The 19,734-nt window shown below is 38.6% G+C and overlaps 4 protein-coding genes across 5 annotated transcripts; 3 read left to right on the forward strand and 1 right to left on the reverse strand.

Annotated features, from left to right (window-relative positions):
- Positions 1 to 276: 276 nt before the first annotated feature.
- LOC149388409 (uncharacterized) lies at positions 277 to 3,457 on the forward strand. Its single transcript, XM_089622423.1, has 4 exons — positions 277 to 330; positions 768 to 973; positions 1,057 to 1,175; positions 3,179 to 3,457. Exons 1-4 carry the CDS (start codon positions 277 to 279, stop codon positions 3,202 to 3,204), a joined length of 405 nt encoding a protein of 134 aa, XP_089478549.1. The 3' UTR covers positions 3,205 to 3,457.
- Positions 3,458 to 8,534: 5,077 nt separating this feature from the next.
- Positions 8,535 to 10,051, reverse strand: LOC149388410 (uncharacterized). The gene is made up of 4 exons (XM_089622424.1): positions 9,161 to 10,051; positions 9,041 to 9,091; positions 8,743 to 8,955; positions 8,535 to 8,549 (listed from the first exon to the last, which is right to left on the reverse strand). Exons 1-4 carry the CDS (start codon positions 10,049 to 10,051, stop codon positions 8,535 to 8,537), a joined length of 1,170 nt encoding a protein of 389 aa, XP_089478550.1.
- A 3,336-nt stretch (positions 10,052 to 13,387) lies between these two features.
- On the forward strand, positions 13,388 to 16,625 carry LOC149388411 (protein SPIRRIG-like). 2 transcript variants are annotated; one of them, XM_089623282.1, is made up of 3 exons: positions 13,388 to 13,645; positions 13,859 to 16,318; positions 16,456 to 16,625. In XM_089623282.1, the coding sequence occupies exons 2-3, from the start codon at positions 14,943 to 14,945 to the stop codon at positions 16,586 to 16,588; spliced, it is 1,509 nt and encodes a 502-aa protein (XP_089479408.1). In that variant the 5' UTR covers positions 13,388 to 13,645; positions 13,859 to 14,942; the 3' UTR covers positions 16,589 to 16,625. The 2 variants fall into 2 exon arrangements, with proteins under 2 accessions (XP_089479408.1, XP_089479407.1); XM_089623281.1 differs by lacking the exon at positions 13,388 to 13,645 and having other exon boundaries at positions 13,848 to 16,318.
- Positions 16,623 to 19,416, forward strand: LOC149388412 (protein SPIRRIG-like). The gene is made up of 4 exons (XM_089622425.1): positions 16,623 to 16,639; positions 16,756 to 17,002; positions 17,239 to 17,385; positions 17,611 to 19,416. The coding sequence occupies exons 1-4, from the start codon at positions 16,623 to 16,625 to the stop codon at positions 18,796 to 18,798; spliced, it is 1,599 nt and encodes a 532-aa protein (XP_089478551.1). The 3' UTR covers positions 18,799 to 19,416.
- Positions 19,417 to 19,734: the final 318 nt, after the last annotated feature.

Raw genomic sequence — 19,734 nt, forward strand, 5'->3', positions numbered from 1 at the left:
ACATAGAAGGCCCAAAAAATTTGAGTTTAAACAAAATCTTTTCTGGGAATCGAAATCTTCGAAATGAAATCGAAATAACAACTATAAACTTCGAAATTACAGACAACAATTTCGAACTTTTTCTGGATCCAACATGACGAACTCAAACTCTTTTTTTTTTTTCAGGAAATCAAACAAATCTCTTACAAAATATCATCGAATTAGGGATCGAAACTTACCCATTTATCTTCGGGGTTTGCCGTGCGTCGGGGTTTGCGACGATGGGCGTGCGTGGAGATGGGCGTGCTTGGCTGTGGGCTCGGTTGGTTCGTGACTCGGCTGGAGGGCTCTGTTGGTTCGCGAGATTGCTGGAATGGCGACGACGGCTAGGGCTCTGAGTGGCGACGACGGCTGTGGGCTAGGGCTCTGAGTGGCGACGACGATGGTTTCTTCTTTTTTTTTTTTTGAAAGGGAAAGGTGCTTGGCTGTGGGCTGCACGTTTTTTTTTTCTTTTGTTTTGGTTTCTGAATTGAAAAAGACACCGCGTGAGGGAAGGGAAGGGAAGTGGAGTGAGTGAAGGATTGATTTTGAAAAAAAAATTCATTTAAGGGTAATTTTGATATTTTACATGGTGATATGCTTGATTTTCCTAAGGGAACAAAATATGGTTTGGTTTTCAAATCACATGCTACACTAAGCTTGTTTTATCAAGTTTCCCTTAGTAAACACGGAGAGAGGAGAAACTGAACAGAACAGAACAGAACAAGCAGATTCGAAGAGAGTTTTAGGGTTTAAGGGTGTGTCAAAATCTGAACTCTCAAGCTTTGAAGAACCATAAAAAGATAGCTCTCTTCTGCAGATCAGCTCCACTGACAGGAACGAGGTCACTCGCTGGTCGTTCCAAATTCATCTCCTCAAAATCACCAAATTCCACACCAATTCCCTCTCCGTTTTCTTCCCCTTCGTCCTCGCAAACGATCCCTCGAGTTTCAAGGTCGCGATTGAGCTCTATTATCAAGAACGCATATTTATTTCCTCCAATTCGATCCTAAATAACGTAATGTGCTGTGATTTTAGGGTTGTTTCTGCTCTTGGAAGTGTCGAGTCGTTGATGCCTCTTCACAGTGCTATTGCTTCGGCGAGACTCAAATCCAATATGGCCGTTGATTCCACTTGCTGGAGTTGCCTATCTCAAGGTACTGTATGCATTGTTATATCTCTCTTCTATGTGGTTTCGTAAATAGATTGAATAATTGAATAGTGTGGATTTGGATTTGACAAGTCTCTGTAGTGCGATTCTTTTCTATGAGACAATTTTGGCTTTGCTTCTAAATTGGAGTTCAGATTTGGTAACTAGCTTGCAATCATGTTGTTTTGTTTTGTTTTTTTTTTTAAGATAAACCAATCATGTTTACTGTTCAGAGTTCCAGAATTTCAGTTTTGGGTCACTTTTATGATGAACAGCTATGTGCTTTCATTTGGATTTCTTTTGATGGTTCGACTTCGATCTTTGCCGAGTCTTTTGTCATTAAACTATTTCAGAATTAGTAGACAGATAGTTTTTCAAAGATAAATGATTTTGATGAAGTTGAAGCTTGTTTCTGACTTGATTTCCTGCGTCATGGTGTAGGATTTGCATCAACATTGTGACACAAGGCCACAAATCGACTGTGAGAAAGAATTGAGTGATTAGGGTTCCTTTGTGTGTCACAACATGAGAGGCAAAAATAATGTTTGATAGTGAAATTTTTGGGATTTTGTATCATGAAACCTTTAGTTTATGTCTCATATGAAGTTTGATGAATTAGACTCCTGAAATTTATGGGAAATCCGTCTTTGTTTCAGTATATTTGCTCAAATTTATCTTTGTTAATGCTCTTTTCGTCGAAGCTGGAAGAATTCTATTTAATTAATGATCTACATTTTTATTTCACAATGATTTTAGTTATTACATGTTTGATATTGAATTTTTTTTTCAATTTGCTACTTGGGCTGGTATTATTTTCATTTGATGACAATCATGTGAGTTTAGACACAAATATAATAATGTTATAAAATGACGATACTATCACCACACCACATGTCTTAATTTGGAGATGGATTACGATAATAAGTTGGAAAAGTCTGCAATTATGGATATTGCGTTTTGCGATTTAAGAGAGTTTGGATAAGTGAAATGGAATCCTTCTCGGTAATGGTTTCTCTCTCCAAAGCAAATAGGATATGTTCTTAGATTAATTTATTTAGAATGAGCAATAGTCACGGCATGTTGCCAGGTCTTGTTTCATAGTTTAGAACATTTACGGACAAGTTCATATCTGTAGAGTTATCTAACCCGGCTCGTTGAGTTATAAAAACAGGGTTTTCAGGCGAAAAACGGAATCCTGATTTTGTATATGTGGCCACTCTCTGGCCTCTCCGTTTCATCGTTTATGTGCCTCCCAATTATGTGAAATAAGTCACCCATCAGCTTGTTTTTCTTCCCATTTTTCGGTAGAATTTGTTCATCTACTGATTGTCTCTCTTGGCATCCCTAGCTTCTGCAGTTCCTCGGTGAAAACGACCCTGGGCTTATTCGTGTCAATACAAATGGGCTCACATCACTGTTTTTTTTTCATCAACTCATGTCAGTTCTTCTTCCATTATTTTGTTACCGTCTTTGTAAGTTCAATTTTCACAGGAGACCTCGTAATAGATGCCCATGTCTTGTGCCTTTTGATTTTTAGCACTCAACCGCCCATGTCAAATTCCAAAGTTTCTCTTTATTATTATCTTTCTTTTGAGAGTTAATGATTTCAGTCATGGGGAGAATTAGATACCCATTTTGTGATGTGTTTAATAAAATACCTGGTTAGGTGAGAACTAGATAACCCATTTCTTTTGTGCGTTATCGGTCGAGGGATTTGCGTCTTCAAATGTGTGCGAAGCTAATTGAGGGGGTAAACTAGTATATAATTCATGAAGAAAAGAACAATGTTGACCTCAATTTAGTAAAGTAACTGTGAAGTCTAATCAATCAAACTAAATCGCTCTCCGGACTCAAACTTGGGCTACATATTACTCGGTCACAGATAGTTGTTTCTATGAATATATGAATAAAGGCATTTTTTTTCTTGCTGTTATACTAAATGCCTTATCTGTGTATGAATAAATCTTTAAGCTTGTTAAGCCTGATTCCAAAACTGGTTATGTTTGTTAGGGGTACTAGGAATTGACACGAGCTGAACGCGTGAAACGAACGAAACCAAGTATAAAGTCAACCCTTGTTGACCAACCCTGGCTCGACCAGAGTTTTGCAGGTTGTGTGACTGAATTATTGTCCTTTGCTCATCTTGAACATTGATTTCGTCCCCGTTCCCTTAGTTTTGTTCTGATCAAGATATTTTTTTGGATATCGATTCATGTAACCGAGCGAAATAATAGAATAGGTGATTTATAGAATGGGTGATTTATATTTCATGCATATACTTTTATCTTACTGTCTCGGTTCCTGCTATGACGTGGGATTCACGTGAAATCTCATGTCTGATTGATTAGTTATTGATGGATGAATCTATAATATTTTGTTTTGCGGAAAATGACTCGTATATATTCTCCAAGTGAAATGTTGAATTTAATATTTCAGTCGAATTTAACATTTCATTTAAAAAATGTCAGAATTTATTTAATTAAAATGATAAAATTATACTTTAACATAGATAATCATACAACAAATCATTTTTGCATTGACTTTTAACTAATATTGACTCTAATATTTATACGTAAACTTCATTTTACTTTAATTTATTTACGTCTTATAATTTCATATGTAATTTATTTTAAAAAAAATTGAAAAAATATTCCTCAATTTTAAAATCGAACTAAATCAAAATAGACTAATAAACGCTCGAATCAGTGATTTTGATGATTTTCGAATGTCAAATTTATCATTTCCTCTATATGTGTTCTCCATGATATTTTAGATTTTAGAAATTGTTGTTTATATATATATATATATATATATATATATATATTATAATAAATTACATATATGATTATAAGGCGCGAATGAATAAAAGTAAAATGAGTTCACATGAAAATATTAGAGTAAACATTAATGAAATGTCAATAACAAAATATTTATGGCATATTTATTTATTTAAAGGTATAATTTCGTCATTTTAATTTAACATATTTTAATTCAAAAGTTAAACTCGACATTTTATTTAAATACATAGTATATATGTGTTATTTTCTTTTTCTTTTTAAAAAATATAGCTGAATCTAACAAGTATATATTTTGTATTTGATTTGAACTTTAATTAAACGAGTCATAAGGAAGGAAGGGGTGACTCAAAAGAGGACGTGTCCCTGGATATCATATTATTATTAGGCAAATTTAGGAGAAAAACATTATCACGTAACGCCACCATATTATCTATTTTCTTTTTGGATTCTTATCCAAGGATTGACCAAAAAACCATGTGAAATATGTAATTAGTCAACGAATATATTGTAGTACGCGAGTGAACTGTGATCCATGTTACATATATCTATAGTGCATTAACGTTAATAATCCGTTTCTGTAATTAAAATAAGGTGAAACTATAACATTTTCATTATTGAAGTTTAAACATAATTTTTTGTATTTTGTGGTTAAATGTTCAAATCAATTATGCACAAAGTATTTTAGATTTCAATCTAAGAAACTAGTCAAATTACAAATTAGCTCTGTCTAATTTACATATTTGAATTTGTCGTTAATTATCCGTACGGAACCAGTAATTAAGTCTCGATCTCAAATAAATATAGGCGTTCGACCAAAATATGAATTTTGTTCTGACCAACCGGAATTCTAGGAGTGATTGGAACATAATATTTTTCATAATACAAGCGTAATTCTGCCTAAATCAGAACAAAACTCTCTATTTCGGTTTGTTTTGTTATTATTCACGTATTAGAAAAGCTAAAACTTCATAATGTAATATCAAAAACAAAACAAAAATGATGCTTAGTAATGGAACGGTATGGAAAATTTTGTTACGTGAACAATTATGAACATAATATCGATTTTGCTTTAAAAGAGACAAGTTTTGAGTAATCATATTTCATAACAAGCCTTTTTGTTCACGCTTTATGCGTTTCTACTTACGATGCTACATGTTTCAATTTTATGTACCCCACAATTTGATGGGGGTATGCCTTCGAAGATGAACTTCAACATGCCTAAACTCAAATCATAGAAAATGTAAAAGGGAAATTGCTCCAACTACTACCTATTTGATAACTTTTTTCTATTTTCCACCAAAACCTTAATTTGGACACCAATGCCACTAACACCTATGTAAAACTACCTATTTACCCTTCACTTTAAATTTTCTTATTTGGCTCTCTCTCTCTCTCTCTCTCTCTCTCTCTCTCTCTCTCTCTCTCTCTTCGCGTCAGTCACTAAGTCCCCATAAAGTCTGACTTTCTCCTCTCTCTCTCTAATCGCGTCAGTGATTTCTCTCTCTCTCTCTCTCTCTCTCTCTCTCTCTCTCTCTCTCTCTCTCGTTCCCGCCAATATTCCTCTCTCTTTCTCTTTCTCTTTCTTGACCCTAGCTCTCTTTCTCGCATCAGCTCTCTTTCTCACCATCGGGGTCTAAAACCAGATGACCCAAACGCCCGCCTGAGAACCCTACTCTCTCTTTCTCGCCGTCGGTCTTTAAAACTTGAATACTCAAACGCCCATGAGATGTGACATTAGATGTCAACAATTGATGTCAACTGTTGACATTAGATGTCAACAATTGACGTTAACTGTTGACATTAGATGTCAACAATTGACGTCAACTGTTGACATTAGATGTTAACAGTTGACATTAGATGTCAACAATTGTCGTCAACTGTTGACATTAGATGTCAACAGTTGACATCAATTGCTGACATCTAATGGATGAATTTAAATTTAGTTCTTCACTTAGGCATTCAATTCACAACATTACAGATATATAAAACATAGTGTAAATGGACATATTAAGCAGTTTCAGGCTGATAAGTCATACAAAAACTCATACACAAATATAAATATTAAGAAGTTTCAGGCATTCAAGTCATATAAAAACCCATACACAAATATAAATATTAAGAGTTGGTGTGAGAAAGAGAGCTGGTTCTCGGGCTCCTGGGTTTCTTGAGTCTGGTGGTTTGGGGTAAAGAAAGAGAAAGAGAAAGAGAAAGAGTGAGAGAGAGAGATCGGGAAAAAAACCGTCCGGCGAGGGGACAGAGAGAACGAGAGAGTGAGAGAAAGAGATAGAATGGGAAGATAGAACGTGAAATAGAAGAGAGAGAGAGAGAGAGAGAGAGAGAGAGAGAGAGAGAGAGATTGACGGGAAGAGAAAACGAGAAAGAGAAGAGAGAGAGAGAGAAAGAAATCACTGACGCGATTAGAGAGAGAGAGGAGAGAGTCTCAGACTTTATGGGAACTTAGTGACTGACGCGAAGAGAGAGAGAGAGAGCCAAATAGGAAAATTTAAAATGAAGGGTAAATGGGTAGTTTTACATTGGGAAATTGCTCTATCTACTACCAAATCACTAACTTTTTCCAATTTCCCACCAAAACCATAATTTGGCCAAAAATGCCACTAACTCAAATGTACAATTACCCTTTAACCCTTCACTTAAATTTTTCTTACAACACACACCAACTCTCAATATCCCGCTCATATCTCACATTAATCCATGACTCTTTCTCTCTCTCTCTCTCTCTCTCTTCCTGTCAATCTCTTCCTCTCACTCTCTCTTTTCTCTCTCTCTCTCTCTCTCTTCGCGTCAGTCTTTTCCCGAGGACCCAAGAAACCCAGGTGCCCGAGGACCAGGTCTCTTTCTCGCACCAACTCTCTAAAACTCGAGGACCCAAACGCCGACGAGGACCCAAAGTCACCAGACCCAAGAAACCCAGGTGCCCGAGGACCAGCTCTCTTTCTCGCACCAACTCTCTAAAACCCGAGGACCCAAACGCCGACGAGACTCAAACTCCAGATTTAGTCCAAGATCAGGTCGCGCACAAGGTTTGTTTCGCTTTTTAGGATATTGTTTGGGTATGTTAAGAATCTTCAGAGTTCATCAGTTGTTTAGGATATTGTTTGAGATATTGTTTGGATGAACAGGTTTTAGGTATATTAAGTTTTGAATCTACAGAGTTCATCAGTTGTTGACATTAGATGTCAACAGTGGACGTCAACTGTTGACATCTAATGTCAACAACTGATGAGAGAAATTGACATCTAAGGTCATCAGTTGTTTACATTAGATGTCAACAATTGACGTCAATTGTTGACATCTAATGTCAACAACTGATGACATCTAAACTCTACAGAGGTCATCAGTTGTTGACATTAGATGTCAACAATTGACGTCCATTGTTGACATCTAATGTCAACAACTAGTGAACTCTGTAGAGTTTAGATGTCATCAGTTGTTGACATTAGATGTCAACAATGGACGTCAATTGTTGACATCTAATGTCAACAACTGATGACTTTAGATGTCAATTTCTCTCATCAGTTGTTGACATCAGATGTCAACAGTTGACGTCCACTGTTGACATCTAATGTCAACAACTGATGAACTCTGTAGAGTTTAGATGTCAATTTCTCTCATTAGTTGTTGACATTAGATGTCAATTTTGGACGTCAACTGTTGACATCTGAAATCAACAAATAATGAACGTTGTTGATACTAATATGCAGAAATGTCAGAAAAACACTCCATTGAATCTCCAGTGACAAGCTGTGACGACTTCGAGGCCCGAAAGAGAAAATTATCTAAAAATGAGGTACATTCTGATGCCAAGCAAAGCTGATTTTCGGTTATTATTTTTTATGATTGTAGACATTCATACCTATAATTGTAGACAATTACTAAAATTGTGGTCAATTGATGTTAATAAGGCAAGCGGATCGGAACTCGGTGATGCACAACTCACGGAGTTTCAAATGAGCCAAGCTGAGTACATATGGTACTTGGATACTTTTTGTAGTGAGACTGAATCGGGTCCGATCATGTCTCTCGAAAGGGTTATGAAAGAAATCATCGGAGACGATTGGGAGACTCCGTTGAAGGAAAAAGGAGATTTTATGAAATTCGTGCCCAAGGGGACACGACTGTTTATGCTGAAAACCCAGAGAGAGGAACTTCTCTATTATAGGAGGATGAGGATCAACAAGAAATGAGTCTGACGATGAATTCCCCACATCATTGGTCTAAACTTCGTAATATATTTGTGTATGTGTTTTTGTATGACTTGGATGCTTGAAACTGCTTAATATGTCTATTTACACTATGTCCCTTTTATATATGTGTAATGTTGTGAATTGCATGCCTAAGTGAATAACTAAATTTAAATTCATCCACTAGATGTCAACAGTTGACATCAATTGTTTAGTTCCCTCACAACTAATGGAGAACAATAAGAAATCACAAACAATTGTTGACATCGGATGTCAATAATAGACGTCAACTGTTGACATCTAGATGTCAACAATTGACGTCTATTGTTGACATCTGATGTCAACAATTGACGTCTATTGTTGACTTTAGATGTCTAAAATCTGCATACAAGTCGGAGATTACAAATAAATTTCTCAATAAACTAAGAAATCAACAAGAGTCACTACTGAAATGGTGGAAATTACAAAGAAGTCTGAAATTATTGCGTGGACAAAGGAGTAGCACTATTGCATGTTTGACGATTGTGGCCAATTTGCCCGCAACGCGTACACTTGCGCCTAATAATGTCCTCACCTTGAGAGGGTATTCTTCTCTTTTTGGGCCTACCGGCGACACGTGCTTTGTGTTGAAGCGGAAGAACTTTGATATTCTCCACCTCGGGGGGAATATTCCAACTCGAAATGTCGCCATGAAGATGATGTACACCTGCGTAGGTTGCCCGTAAATACTCCGTAGAGTAGAACTCGGAAATGTAGTTCTCAACTTGACGGTTACGTACTCGACATGCTGCGATTGCGTGTGGACAAATAAAATTATGAGCCTGCCATCGCCGACATGAGCATGTCCTCTCTTCTAAATTAACATCATATACAATCCCCTCTCTGTCTACGACCTCAAACTCGTCGACTGAAGATGGCCTCACCTAGTAGAAAACATAACTTCATCAAAATCTTGTACAAAACATGAAACATACAACAATTGTAGACTTTACCTCCATTCGAACAGCGTATGCAATGTACTTGTCTGCTTTGGCTTGGTATACTTTTGTGAGGAGCGTGTTTGTTTTGGCCGCAGCATCTCGACGTTCATAAAACCATTTCATACTTCTCTCTCTCAGCCAATCCATCAACTTAGAAACTGGAAATTGTCTGACTTTTACATTTAATGCATTCAATGCTTCCGCGTTGTTGTTCGTCATGATACCGTACCTCTTTCTCCTGAACATGCATCGTGCCCACCTTTGATACCCGACATCATTAGCTAAGTACCGTCGTATTTCGGGATTTTCAGCGTCCAACATGACCATGAAACTTTCAAATTCCCGCTGAGTGTATGCCTTCGAGGCACCGTAAAATTTCCACTTCACCTCCTTCGTAATCCCCTTGAAAGTAGTCTTCAAATTACCGTGAAGATGGTACATGCAAAAACCATGATCACAGTTCGGAAATACCGTCTTGATGCCATTGATTATGCCAGCGTGCCTATCAGATACAAATACTTGCTCTTCCCGTTCCCCAATTGCATCTTTCAATTTGGCGAAGAAGTAAATCCAAGTTTCGTTAGACTCTGAAGGACCAATTTGTTTGTTTTCGTCCATCCCACACGCCGTATACAACGTTCCTTTGTAATAGTTCTTCAAATGAGTACCATCGACGATAATCACGAGTCTTACATACTTCCACCCCGTTCTCCATGGGCCGAGTGACATGAAAAAACTAATAAATACGCCGCCCTCACCAGTGACGAGGTCAAATAAAGAACCTGGATTCTTAGTCTCGATCATGTACCTTAGCTTAGGTATGAATGCGTACGACTCCATGGAATTGCCGTAGAGGGACTTTAGAGCCTGCTCTCTGGAATGCCAAGCTTTTTTGTAAGACATAGACACCCCGTAATCCATTTGCATGTAGTTCATTATCTCTTTCGGTTTGCACATACCCACGCTTGGATCAATACACTTATGCTTCACAACCTCTCCTATTAAAGTACTCGTTGCTTGCGGGTGACGTCCTTGTCTTACGTTCAGGGCACAACTGTGGTCGTTGTCGAACCTAAAACATGAAAATTACAACAAACTTAGTTTCAACATTAATGTCAGTTGTTGACATCAGATGTCAACAATTGACATCAGATGTCAACAATTGACACCAGATGTCAACAATTGACACCAGATGTCAAAAAACAGAGATCTAATTACAGTATTTCAATTTTATACATAATTCAACAAAGAGAGTTTACCTTCTAATTTGGAAAATGGGCGTGTTAGCCTTTCTCACGGCCCGGACAGCCCAATTACAATGCTCTCCCAGACAAACAACATGCAATGTGTTTTTGTCCGAGTTCTTTGTCTTATACGTGAAGTTGTTGTTTATAGCAAACAACAACAAGTGTTTCTGTAAAGTCTTTTTATCCTTATACAATGCATGTCGCTCAATAAATAAGGGGGAATGACCATCTAAAATAATAGCCTCATCCATGTTTGCGTCTCTCCTAGTAGATGAACTTGGGACGCTCTGTGAATTCGGCGTAGACGGTGATGAAGGACGGGAGTTTTGTGAGGGTGTATGAGGGGAGTTGCGTGATGGAGGAGGGGATCGTGGTGACGGAGGGGAGTTGCGTGGTGGAGGAGGGGAGTTTTGTGGTGGAGGAGGGGATCATGGTGACAGAGGGGAATTGCGTGGTGGAGGAGGGGATCGGGAATTTATAGGTGGAGGCGAGTTTCGTGGTGGAGAGCATTGTCGTTGTCGTTGTTGTTGTCGTTGTGTCTCATAGCCTTAAGTCATCCAATCCGAACGTACCACGAATTACCGAATCAGGAGTTGGAACCGAACCACACCACTATCACGGCTGTTGCCAGTGGATCCAATCCCTGGAGAATCGAGCCCGGGTGGAATTTCATTTATTTCCAATATCAATTGTAATTTCTCCGTGTCATCTTCTCTCATCTTCCCCAAATATAAATAACCTTCTAACGTAGCGTCGTTGGTTATCTCAACAGGTTTCATGGCACCAGCCATCGCGTATGCAACACCAATGGTATGAGTGGATGGTGATTTGCCCGAATTCGCGTAAATGATTTGCATCAAACTAGCGAAGTTAACTTCATACGGCACCATGATTCCGAAAGATCCATTCTCATGATAACAACCAGGTTCAACCCAAGTTCCATTGTGCTTGAATAATAAATAAATAGCCGCCATCACTACGTACAAAAAACATAGGCAGAGTTATTAATTATTTGTTGACTTCAAATGTCAACAGTTGACGTCCACTGTTGACATCTGAAGTCAACAATTGATGAACTCTGTTTTCATACTAACTGGTGAACATACCCAGACCAAACAAAACATTTGAATCTCTTTAAACTATCAAAATGACATAGAACTTGAACTTTTTGAACCACGAAATTTATGGGAAATGAAGAAATGCGAGACAAACCTTGTGGGCAAGCTGGTCTTGGACTACGAACTCGTGGGCGTTTGGGTCTCGTAGGCGCGGGCTGGTCTTGGACTACGAACTCGTAGGCGTTTGGGTCTCGTAGGCGTGGGCTGGTCTTGGACTACGAACTCGTGGGCGTTTGGGTCTCGTAGGCGTTTGGCTCTGCGTGACCGTGGGGGTAGAGACGCCGAGGGTTTTAGAGACCGACGGAGAGAGAGAGAGAGAGAGAGAGAGAGAGAGAGAGAGAGAGAGAGAGAGAGAGAGAGAGAGAGAGAGAGAGAGTCAGGGATCCCTTAATGTTTAGGGTTTAATGAGATATGAACGGGATATGGAGAGTTGGTGTGGGTTGTAAGAAAAATTTAAGTGGAGGGTAAAAGGGTAGTTGTATATTTGAGTTAGTGGCATTTTTGGCCAAATTATGGTTTTGGTGGGAAATTGGAAAAAGTTATTGTTTTGGTAGTAGTTGTGGCAATTTCCCTTTTACATAGGTGTTAGTGGCATTGGTGTCCAAATTAAGGTTTTGGTGGAAAATAAGAAAAAGTTATCAAATAAGTAGTAGTTGAAGCAATATCTCAAATGTAAAATGTATCTCACAAGTTTAAACTTCTTTGTAACCAAAATTTTGAAAAAAAATATGACAGGAAAATTTTAAAATTTTATTTACTAATGTTAAATATTGAAAAAGTGAGTTTAAAAAATCAAAGAGCTCAAATTAGCATCGACTAAGAAAATAGTCCAGCTAGTCATTTATTTACTATTATTTATAGGGACATTTTCTTAACTAGGACTAAATTAAGATCCATTTCCAATTTCATACTTTTTTAAAAAATTTACCAAACTAGGACTAGTAAAAAAAAAAAATTCTTTTACTCGATGGGCTGGGCGGGAAAATAGAAAGAAAGAGAAAAAATAAGAGATTTTATTGGGGAATATGGTAGGTTGGTAATTTGTATGAGGATATAATAGGTAAAATTTGGTGTATATCTCATTTGACTTTTTTTACTAGTCCTAGTTTGATAAATTTTTGAAAATAGTAGGAAATTGGAAATTGACTTTAATTTAGTCATAGTTTTGACAATTTTCGCCCGTAGTTGCTAGTACTAGCCTTACTATAAAGCTTGGACGTCTTCAACAAATATAATAATAATAATAATAATAATAATAATAATAATAATAATAAGCAGAGAGCTTGGACATAAAGCTGATCTTATGGAACCCGGGAAATGGGATCCCCTGGTCCCGTCCCATATTTTGCGGTAAATGGGACTCCCGGGACCGTAAAAAATGGTACCGGGAAATCCTGGAACCATTTTCCACGGTACCGGGAATTCCCGGTACCATATTTCGCGGTTCCGGGATTCCCATATTTCCCACATTTATTTATTTTATTTTATTTTAATCATAAATACATTTAAAAATAAATAAAAATTCATATATTTTCAATTAAAAAAAATACAATATTAAAAATACGGTACTAAACGGTGCTAAACGGGGATCCCGGTTCCTTCCCATTTCCTTGATGGTTTTGGGACAAAAGTCCCGGTACTATATTTTATGATATGAGTTTTTTCCATTTCTCACATGGTATCAATAATACGGGAAACGGGGTCCCGCGGGATCTTATATGGTCACCTTTTGCTTGGACGTCACTTTCAAATTTTCAATTACGTTATCATTATTTAATTTCTGTCTCTTTCTTTTCTTCTTCTCAATTTTAGGATAAGATCTGAGGAATTTCAGATATACTCCCCTGACCCCACACCATTTTTTTTATTATTATTATCCCCTCAATACCCAATCCATTCTTTCATTGCAAACAATTCGATCATTCAAGATTGCGAATCAGTCGCAGAAATCGCAAAGTACGACGAGGGTTTCTCCAGAGATTCCGAAATCCCCAATTCTTTTCTTTGATTTGATTCCGTGGATTGAGGGTACCGAAATTAAACATTGATTTTCGCAATATCCCAAGCCAGGGCTGAAAATTTTATCTACTTGGGATTTCAACGGCCATTGATACATACATTTGTTTTTTCTGGTGAGTATTTCTGGGTATTATTCAAAACTGCTGAATTTAATGTCTTTTGTGTTTGTCTGGGTGATTGTAAAACAACGCCTTCAAGACTGAGACGTGTTGTCTGAGGTTTCTTATTCTTCTTATTTTTTGTCTTGTTCTGGTATTGTGTTTGTATAGTCCTTGGTTTCTCCGGTTCAAAACCATTTCATTATCTCTTCATTTAATGTCTGCTAGTGATGCCGAACCATCCTCTGAAATGAAATTGAGCTCTCAAGATTCTTCAGCTGCAAACTCTCTTTTCTCCGTAAGCCCAAAGATAATTCTTGAAATTGATGATTCTGGCTATGGTGACGGTCCTTGCTGTGCTGGAGCAACTGCTATCTTGGATTTTACAGCAGAAGTTCTTTCCGATTATGTAACTGAGCAAGTCAAATCTTCACAAATTATAGAGATGATATTAGAAAGTGTTCCGCTCTATATTGATGCTGACTCGGTTTTAATTTTCCAAGGATTATGCCTTGGTAGATTGATGAACTTTCTTGAAAGACGACTCCTACGCGATGATGAGGAGAATGATAAAAAGCTTGACAAAAGTCGTTGGTCCTCGAACTTGGATGCAATATGCTGGATGATAGTGGATCGCGTATATATGGGGGCCTTCCCGCAACCTGCTGGTGTATTAAGAACGCTGGAATTCCTACTATCCATGTTGCAATTGGCGAACAAAGATGGCAGAATTGAAGATGCAACTCCGACTGGAAAGGGTCTTCTGTCCATTGCAAGAGGAAGCAGGAAACTTGATGCTTACATTCATTCACTTCTTAAAAATGCAAATCGTATGATTTTGTACTGCTTCCTTCCGTCATTTTTGATTGCCATGGGAGAAGAAAATCTTCTCTTGTGTTTGGGTTTGCATTGTGAACCTAAGAAGATATCTCCAAACTCTTCGCAAGATGATTTGGGAATTGACATCTCCACAGTATTGTAGTTACTAGTTGCTCATAGGCAAATCATATTCTGTCCCAGTAACTCTGATACTGATCTCAATTGCTGTCTCTGTGTCAATTTAATCTCCCTTCTGCGAGACCAAAGGCGGACCGTACAAAACGTAGCAGTTGATATTGTCAAGTATCTCTTGGTCCATCGAAGAGCTGCCCTAGAAGACTTGCTTGTTTCTAAACTAAACCAAGGGTTGCATCTGGATGTACTACATGGTGGTTTTGATAGATTGTTAACAGGAAGTTTATCTGCCTTCTTTGAGTGGCTTCACACTCACGAACATATTGTGAACAAAGTACTGGAGCAGTGTGCAGCCATAATGTGGGTTCGATTCATTGCCGGATCAGCAAAATTTCCTGGTGTGAGAATCAAAGGTATGGAAGGTCGTCGCAAGAGGGAAATGGGGAAGAAATCAAAGGATACTTCAAAAGTAGATCTTAAGCACTGGGATCAGGTGAATGAACGAAGATATGCATTGGAATTGGTTCGGGATGCAATGTCGACTGAGCTTAGAGTTGTTCGTCAAGATAAGTATGGGTGGGTCCTGCATGCCGAGAGTGAATGGCAAACACATCTCCAGCAGCTTGTACACGAGCGAGGGATATTGCCTATGCATAACTCATCTGGGGCAGAAGATCTTGAATGGCAGCTTTGTCAAATCGAGGGTCCATACAGAATGCGGAAAAAGCTTGAGCGCTGCAAACTGATAATTTATTCAATACAAAACATTCTTGATGCTCAGTTGGAACTTGGGAATGCAGAGCTCTCCAAAATTAAAGCAAACAGTGGTCCGAACACTTCTGATACTGATTCTGAATCATTTTTCCATATGTTCAGTGGTGAGAAAAAGCAGAATGATGTTGAAAGTGAGGTGTATGAGGAGCCACTTTTCAAGGAACTGGATAGTATGAAAGATGCTGGCTCTGTTAGGAATGGATGGAACGACGACAGAGCTAGCAGTGTAAATGAAGCAAGTCTGCACTCTGCACTTGAGTCTGGTGTGAAGTCCAGTGCAGTTTATGTTCCCATAGAAGAGAGCACACGAGGAAGGTCTGATCTAGGATCTCCCAGACGATCATCTTCGACAAAAATCGATGACATTAATGTTGCTGATGATAAACCAGATAAGGATCTTAATGACAATGGTGAATACCTGATTCGGCCATATCTTGAACCTCTTGAAAAAATACGATTCCGATACAACTGCGAACGAGTAGTTGGCCTTGACAAACATGACGGAATCTTTTTGATTGGGGAATTTTGCCTGTACGTAATTGAAAACTTTTATATCGACGACTCTGGCTGCATTTCTGAAAAGGAATGTGAGGATGAACTCTCTGTTATTGATCAGGCTCTGGGTGTAAAGAAGGACATCGGAAGTATTGATTTCCAATCTAAGTCAGCTTCATGTTCAAGTACAGTGGTTAAGACATGGATTGGAGGAAGAGCTTGGGCTTATAACGGTGGTGCGTGGGGAAAGGAGAAAGTCTGTACCCAAGGTAATCTACCTCATCCTTGGCGCATGTGGAAGCTTGATAGCGTTCATGAGATATCAAAGCGTGATTACCAGCTGCGTCCGGTTGCCGTTGAAATATTTAGCATGGATGGTTATAATGATCTTCTGGTGTTTCACAAAAAGGAGAGGGATGAAGTTTTCAAAAATCTGCTCTCCATGAATCTTCCTAGAAATAGCATGTACGAATCTCTCTCTGAGTACTTGATCATTATATTTAACTATTTTTTTCTCTTCTATGAATGCATGCACTTCTAAGTTCTAAGTAGAACATGGAGCTGATTATATGATATTGGTTTCCCATATTCTCTTGTCACAGGTTGGATACAACCATTTCGGGATCAACGAAACAGGAAAGCAATGAGGGTAGCCGTTTGTTTAAGGGAGGGGCTAAATCATTTTCGAAAAGATGGCAGACCGGAGAGATCAGCAACTTTTTTTTTTGTCCATAACAGACTATTATTATTGGAGTTTGTTGCTGTACAAATGATTCTGAGATCTGGGTTGTTATACAAGTTTACTTGTCAACATGTTAAAATTACTCTTATGTTTCCTCCAGGTATGAGAGCTGAGATGATCCTGAGGTCCCGAAGTTTCATTATGGGTCCCACTATTCCAGTGCCGGAATCGTTCTTTTCTACCTTCTACGGCTGCCTCCATTCAGCACGGAGAATCAGAAGCTACAAGGGGGGCAGTTTGACCACGCTGATCGTCTTTTTAACAGTGTTAAAGATACTTGGTTTAGTGCGGCTGGGAAGGGTAACACATCAGATGTGAAGGAATTGATCCCGGAATTTTTCTACATGCCAGAATTCCTTGAAAATCGATTCAGTCTTGATTTGGGAGAGAAACAATCAGGAGAAAAGGTGGGTTTAACAGTTAAAACTTCTTTAGACAGTTGACCTCATTCTTGACATTTTTTTAATTGGAGGCTTATCTTGACCTGATTAAATTTTTTTTGTTGAGGATACATATTAAATGCTTTAACATAAGTAGAAGGAATAGATGAGATCGATTCAAGATACCACACACTAACAGAGTCTTTCTATTGTATTTCATTTTCAGTTTTTAACCCTTGCAATTTTTCTTTGTTATATTAAAGGTGGGTGATGTCTTTTTACCTCCATGGGCAAAAGGCAGTGCCAGGGAGTTCATCAGGAAACATAGGGAGGCTCTAGAATCTGATTTCGTTTCTGAAAATCTGCATCACTGGATAGACCTCATATTTGGATATAGACAGAGAGGGAAGGTGCGTGTCAGTTTTACATTTATTCTGATCCTTACTTTTGTATTGTGAATTGCTTGGTAGTCTGAGGTGCATTTTATTATAATTTGGATAATCATTGGACTGGGGCGAGAAACAAAGATTTTAACTGGAAATAATAATAATAATAATGGGCATCCCTTGTATTTGTATGTCACCTGTTATCAGCACTTTGTATTCTTTCTAACTTGCAATTTTCCTGGATGATAGGCGGCCGAGGAAGCTGTGAATGTTTTCTACCACTATACATATGAAGGGAGTGTTGACATAGACTTGATTACAGATCCGGCTTTAAAAGCTTCAATTCTAGCACAGATTAATCACTTTGGCCAAACTCCTAAACAGTTATTCCTCAAACCCCACGTGAAAAGGCGGGTGGACCGAAAGTTTCCTCCTCACCCTCTCAAGCACTCCAATCATATCGTTCCTCACGAGATCCGTAACAGTTCATCTTCCATCAGCCAAATTGTTTCCTACAACGACAAAATTCTCCTGGCTGGAACAAACAGCGTCCTCAAACCAAGGACGTATTCCAAATGTGTCGCATGGGGATTTGCAGACCGAAGTCTGAGGTTCTTGAGTTACGACCAAGACCGCCTCCTCTCAACCCATGAAAACCTTCACGGGGGATATCAAATTCAGTGCGCCGGCGTTAGCCACGACGGAAGGATTCTGGTAACCGGCGCCGATGATGGGTTAGTCTCCGTTTGGAGAATCAGCAAGTACGGGCCGCGTTCGGTGAGAAAGTTGCAGTTGGAAAAGGCACTCAGTGCTCACACATCCAAGATCACATGTCTTCATGTTAGCCAGCCTTACATGATGATCGTGAGTGGATCGGACGATTGCACTGTTGTCATATGGGATATGAGCTCCTTAGTTTTTGTTAAGCAGCTCCCTCAGTTCCCGGCTCCGGTTTCAGCAGTTTATGTGAACGACTTGACAGACGAGATTGTCACCGCTGCTGGAATTCTACTAGCGGTTTGGAGCATCAACGGAGACTGCCTTGCAACTATCAATACATCCCAATTGCCATCGGATGCTATTCTCTGCGTGACTAGTAGCTCATTCTCTGATTGGATGGACACAAACTGGTACGTGACGGGTCACCAGAGCGGGGCTGTGAAGGTTTGGCAGATGTTACATTGTTCTCGCGGCGAGAGCTCCCAAAGCAAGTCGACGGGCAACGGGAACGGTGCACTGAATCTCGGTGGCAAGAAAACGGAGTACAGGTTGCATAATTGCAGGGTTCTCAAGTCTCATAAATACCCCGTCACGTCTCTGCACCTCACAAGTGACCTGAAGCAATTGCTAAGTGGCGATTCTGGGGGGCATTTATTGTCTTGGACATTGCCGGGGGAGAGTTTCAAGTCTACGTCTAGGGGTGATGATGGGAAATAATTGTTTGTAACAACATTGAAGCACTTTAGTAATAATCCTTGACGGAAACCGCAAGGATTTTGGTTCATCGGTGAAGCGTGATTTCTGAATTCATACAAGAGGGAAAGGGCTGGCCTGGGATTGAAAGAGAAGATGGAAAACTCCTGTAAGTTGGGAGAGCCTAACAAAAACACCCAGTTTGTTAAAACTGTTCTGGTTATAGAAGCTCGCTTCTTGGTCATGCTTTGTATCTTGTGTTGTTTCAAGCATGAAGTGATTGCAGGAGCACCAAGGCTACTCTGTTTTTGTTTTCTGTTTTTCTGGGAATGTAAATAGGTGGGGTAACATACAGTGTGTGTAGTCAAGTTGTATGTATAGCAGAAAGTATGTCGAGGAATGAGGTCGATGGGCGAAAATGGTCTGCTGAGTATAGCGTGGAACGGAAAGGTTCATTGGTGTGTCATTTTTTTGTTAAAATTCTTTTTTTGTTTTGTTTTTCATTCCTTCCCGTTTAGAGCGAATTGGGGTTTATTTTGAGCCCAGTTCTTGTTGTGGAATATATACACGGTCCCTTGAGCTTTATCAAGGAGGCGTTGGATTTTCCTATAGCAAAGTCTCCTGTGATTCTTTTCCAACTTTGCTTTGGTCTTTCAAATCACCTTAAATTTTTAAACTCATTCTGTCCAAACTGAAAAAAAAAAAAATGAATCAGTCATATTTCGAAAAAGTATACATCTAATCTCTTTTTTGCCCAAAACTTGCCGTCATTTTTTTTTTATTTCATGTGAAAGGTTTATATGTACCCGAATTACGATTTCATGTAAATATTTATTATATATATATATATATATATCTATATAATCTATATCTATATCTATTAAAATATAATAAGTGTAAATCCGAAAAACACTGTTCATAAGGTTTTTAACCAATTATAATATGACACGTAATCTTTTT

This window comes from Urtica dioica, chromosome 8, assembly GCF_054948205.1.
Source record: "Urtica dioica subsp. dioica isolate 48M chromosome 8, U.dioica_male_clone48M_v1_H2, whole genome shotgun sequence".
NCBI lineage: Eukaryota > Viridiplantae > Streptophyta > Magnoliopsida > Rosales > Urticaceae > Urtica > Urtica dioica.

Excerpts from the sequence above, each read along its gene's own strand:
- LOC149388409 (XM_089622423.1), top strand. The coding sequence starts at position 277 with ATGGGCGTGCTTGGCTGTGGGCTCGGTTGGTTCGTGACTCGGCTGGAG. Across the intron at positions 974-1,056 it reads ACGATCCCTCGAGTTTCAAG|GGTTGTTTCTGCTCTTGGAA; the intron begins GTCGCGATTGAG and ends CTGTGATTTTAG. Across the intron at positions 1,176-3,178 it reads CTGGAGTTGCCTATCTCAAG|GGGTACTAGGAATTGACACG; the intron begins GTACTGTATGCA and ends TATGTTTGTTAG.
- LOC149388410 (XM_089622424.1), bottom strand. The coding sequence starts at position 10,051 with ATGTCTTACAAAAAAGCTTGGCATTCCAGAGAGCAGGCTCTAAAGTCC. Across the intron at positions 9,092-9,160 it reads CATACGCTGTTCGAATGGAG|GTGAGGCCATCTTCAGTCGA; the intron begins GTAAAGTCTACA and ends GTTTTCTACTAG. Across the intron at positions 8,956-9,040 it reads TCGTAGACAGAGAGGGGATT|CATGTCGAGTACGTAACCGT; the intron begins GTATATGATGTT and ends ACGCAATCGCAG.
- LOC149388411 (XM_089623282.1), top strand. The coding sequence starts at position 14,943 with ATGTGGGTTCGATTCATTGCCGGATCAGCAAAATTTCCTGGTGTGAGA. Across the intron at positions 16,319-16,455 it reads AATCTTCCTAGAAATAGCAT|GTTGGATACAACCATTTCGG; the intron begins GTACGAATCTCT and ends CTCTTGTCACAG.
- LOC149388412 (XM_089622425.1), top strand. Across the intron at positions 17,003-17,238 it reads AGAAACAATCAGGAGAAAAG|GTGGGTGATGTCTTTTTACC; the intron begins GTGGGTTTAACA and ends GTTATATTAAAG. Across the intron at positions 17,386-17,610 it reads GATATAGACAGAGAGGGAAG|GCGGCCGAGGAAGCTGTGAA; the intron begins GTGCGTGTCAGT and ends CCTGGATGATAG.